At 43.4% G+C, this 4,299-nt stretch overlaps 1 protein-coding gene across 2 annotated transcripts in view; it reads left to right on the top strand.

Annotated features, from left to right (window-relative positions):
* LOC143291135 (uncharacterized) overlaps nucleotides 1-2,734 on the top strand; it is a 25,995-nt gene extending 23,261 nt beyond the window's left edge. The window contains exon 9 of one of the 2 annotated variants that reach the window (XM_076600805.1): nucleotides 948-2,734. In XM_076600805.1, coding sequence (XP_076456920.1) covers nucleotides 948-952 — 5 coding nt within the window. In that variant the 3' untranslated portion in view covers nucleotides 953-2,734. The other variant, XM_076600804.1, reaches the window with a different exon arrangement.
* The last annotated feature ends 1,565 nt before the right edge of the window (nucleotides 2,735-4,299 follow it).

Here is a 4,299-nt window from a genome sequence, read left to right as displayed (position 1 = left end):
CCACTGAATTTAAATCACGTCCCACAAATGGCCAACTCCGGAACTTCTAGAAAGAACCTCTTCCACCTTTGACTGATCTCAGTATCGATGATGGTCAAATCCCGCAAACCAAGTCCAAAGCTGACAAAAAGAAACCCCTTCCACCTTGACAAGCTTTAACTGTTACCAACACCACTGAATTATGGTCAGGCCCCACAAATGGCCAACCCCAGAACTTCCAGAAATAACATTTTTCTCTAACATCAGTGAATTGAAACCACGCCCCACAAACGGCCAACTCCACAACTTTCAGAACGAACCTCTTTCACCTTTTGACTGATCCCAGTGTCAATGATGGTCACGTCGGTTCGAAGATGCCAGAAACACCCCCATCCCCCACCCCCACCCAGCTCCTTTTCAACCTTTGCCAGAAAGAACCCTCTTCCAACACTGACTGTTCCCAAACATGATTCCAGTTTCGTTCATCCATCACCAGCATGTTCATGCTTTGCCGAAAATGTAAACACGCGGACTCTTTTCACTTTCCCAGCTTTCATGAAAGGACAGGTGTCGAGAGTATACTCGGCTGTTGTGTCCATTATCAAACTACAGTTCTGAAAAGTGAAAATAAACCCACATCAATTATCCTCTTCCCAAATTGGCATGGCGTACTTGAGCATGCTCATCAAAGAGAGAGGAAAACCTTCGTCTGCACGATAGAAGCGTGTCAAATTATTTTTGTTTTGAGTATGCATTCAAGACAAACGGTGGGGATGGGAGGGGGAGGGGGGGTCAGGGGGGTCATTGTTTACACGACAGAAACGCAACAACAGTGTTAGTTTGACCAAAGGAGACACTGGATGTTTGACCAAGTGGCCACAGTGTACCGTGGTCATGACATGATCATAATATCATCACCATCGGCTTCAGTTTGAGAACTGTCTGATCCATCCTTGTCTGTTTTTCAGGGTGAGGGGACCCGCACGGAGCTTACCCTGATGGCAATTCATCAGTCTTTATCCACATCCACGGATCCTAAAACTCACATTCAAAAACAACACCAACAACCAACAAAACATTTCATGTAATGGTGCTATCTCTGAAGACTCTGATGTCCTCTGCTGAACTATGATCAAACTTGTCTTCGCCTGTTCTGATACTGAACATTGAAAAATAGTTCTGTCTTGCCGGTGTATGACAATTTGTCGGGTTTTTGTTTCTTTTTTTTATGTGTTTTTTTTTTCATTCGCCTGTTCTGGTTATTCTCAACATTGGAAATATCTATGTTCCCCTATCACATATGTATGAACAAAGCTATATAACAAACCTAAGGAGGGCTCTCGGCGCGTCGAGCTGGGTTAATGCAAAGATCGGACATCTGTTCTTTTTTTTCTTTTTTCTTTTTCGATTTTTTCCCTTCAGCACTGATGTAGTGCAGCGTATATTGATCAGCACGCACTCTTTGCTACATCCTTGAAAATGAAACCGGTGAACACGAGTTTTGATGCTGCTGAGATTGAAACAAGACGTTGAAACAAGGAACGCAGCCGGCGTAATCTCCCCTGCTTCACTCACTCACCATCATCATCATCATCATCAGTCCTTCAACTTCGAAGTCGTCGAGGACACGTGAAGGCTGAAGCTGAAGGAACAGACCACTCACTAAACAGGGTTCTAAAATCTTGTCTGGGTTCTGTCCAGTTGTAATTTTGCAAGGAAGGGCTGCAGTCGCTTTTAGACTGTCCAAAGGCTGCAGTCGTTTTTAGACTGTCCAAAGGCTGCAGTCGCTTTTAGACTGTCATACAATTGTTAGTGCTGATTTTATAGCTGTGACTGAATGTTAATGGTCTCTCTCTTTTTTTGTCGGAAAACAACATGAATTCATCTGATTGACAGATTTGCCACAAGTTTGTCAATGACCGCGTTTTCTGCTAAAAACACAAGGAACACGACCAGGGAGATAACTATGTTGATCGCTTTAAAACCAGCATTTCCAGTTATGAATATATCTTCATTTTGAATCACGTAGCTTCTGACAACATTATTCCATTACGTTCAAGACATGTAAATAGAAATACGCTTGATGCATGAAAAGCAAACTGTTACCAGCATGTTTACCGTGCAAAGTATTTACATGCACAAACTTCTCAGTCTTTCATTGCTTAGCTGGTATTTTGATATATGCATCTTTTTTCTTTTTCTTCTTTTTTTTTCTATTAGCAACAGTAGATCTACATGTCTTCTAGATGAACAACTTATTGACGACTTTTTGAACAGCAATCAGTGTGTGCAGGTGTGTGTTTTTGTTGTGTTTTTTTTGTTTGTTTTGTTTTGTTTGTGTGTCTGTGTGTGTGTGTGTGTTTTGTTTTTGGTTTTTGTTGTTGTTGGGTTGTTGTTGGTTTTTGTATGTGTGTCAGTGTGTGTTGTTGTGGTTGTTTTGGGTTTTTTGGTTTTGTTGTTGTTGTTTTTGTTTGTTTTCTGTTTGTTTGTTTGGCTGGTTTGTTTGTGTGTTTTTTTTCTTGGGTTTTGTTCTTTTGTTGTTTTTGTTTTTTTGTGTTTTTTTTTTGGGGGGGCGAGGGGGTAGATAAGGATTATATGTATGTGTTATGAATAAGCTGTGTATCTTTTCTTTTCTTCTACTTCTTCTTTCTTTTTTTCGAAGGGCTATAGCTCGGTTCTAAGGAAAGAAAATTACTGATTTCTGTATATCGGCATTGTAAATGCATGCAAATGAATAAAAATACCATCTGCCATGTACTCTTCTTGTGGCATTTTGTCTAACATTATTATAAGACTTTAGACTTGAGAGATTTTCCATTTTTCTTCTTTTCATTCTCTTGTTCTTCATTTTCTTGTTCTTGTCCTTCGTTTTCACACACACACTCACACACACACACACACTCTCTCTCTCTCTCTCACACACACACAGGGCACTCACACACACACAGGGCACTCACACACACACACACTCACACACACACACACTCACACACACACACAGGGCACACACACACACAGGGCACACACACACATACACACACACACATACACTGTCACAGGGCACTCTCTCTCTCTCTCTCTCTCTCTCTCTCACACACACACACACAGGCACACAGGGCACACACACACACACAGGGCACACTCACTCACACACACTCACTCACACACACTCACTCACACACACACACACAGGGCACTCACACACACACACACACACACACACACACACACTGTCACAGGGCACTCTCACACACACACACACACACACACAGGCACACACACACAGCACACACACACACACACACACACAGGGAACACACACACATACACACACACACACACACACTGTCACACTCACTCACACACACACACACACACAGGGCACACACACACAAACACAGGGCATACACACACACACACACACACACACACACACACACACACTGTCACGAACACACACACACACACACACACACACACACACACACAAATAAATAAATTGTAAAAAAAAATAACGGTGCCCTCATCATAACTGGATCGTGACAACACGTATGGAACACAGCATGAAGTTAACGCCAACATCGCATGCAGTTACTCCACGCCACATCGCCTGGAGCTCCTCAGCAGTTGTGCATGGAGGATTTCTTCATCCACAAGAGGTCCTGACAGACGGTGGTCCGACGCCACAGTACCGGCTCTCTCACCCGAACTGGGACCGCGACGGACACTTCAGTAAAGAATGCTACTTTTGTATTGTATTATTCTTTATTTTGTTGTTGTCACAACAGATTTCTATGTGTGAAATTAGGGCTGCTCTCCCCAGGGAGAGCGCGTCGCTACACAGAGTATCACTCCCACCCACCCACCACCCACCTTTTTTTTTTTCTCCTGCATGCAGTTTTTTGTGTTTTTTTCTTCCCTGTCGAAGTGGATTTTTCTACAGAATTTTTCCAGGAACAACCCTTTTGTTGCCGTGGGTTCTTTTACGTGCGCTAAGTGTATGCTGCACACGGGACCTCCATTTATCGTCTCATCCGAATGACTATAGCGTCCAGACCACCACTCAAGGTCTAGTCACAGTGGAGTGGGAGAAAATACTGGCGACTGCGACGTGATTCGAACCAGTGCGCTCAGATTCTCTCGCTTCCTAGGCGGACGCGTTACCTCTACGCCATCACTCCACTACACGGAGATGAGATGACATGGGATATTGGACGGGAATATGCGAAAAAGCAGGATATTGTCGCAGGTGAACGAGAGAGAGACAGAGAGAGAGAGAGAGAGAGAGCAAATATGAGAAAATATCAGCCTAACGGATAT

This window comes from Babylonia areolata, chromosome 16 (genome assembly GCF_041734735.1).
Source record: "Babylonia areolata isolate BAREFJ2019XMU chromosome 16, ASM4173473v1, whole genome shotgun sequence".
In the NCBI taxonomy this organism is placed as follows: Eukaryota; Metazoa; Mollusca; class Gastropoda; order Neogastropoda; family Buccinidae; genus Babylonia; species Babylonia areolata.
Note: the sequence above shows the minus strand (reverse complement) of the source record. Positions and strands in the feature narration are given on the sequence as shown.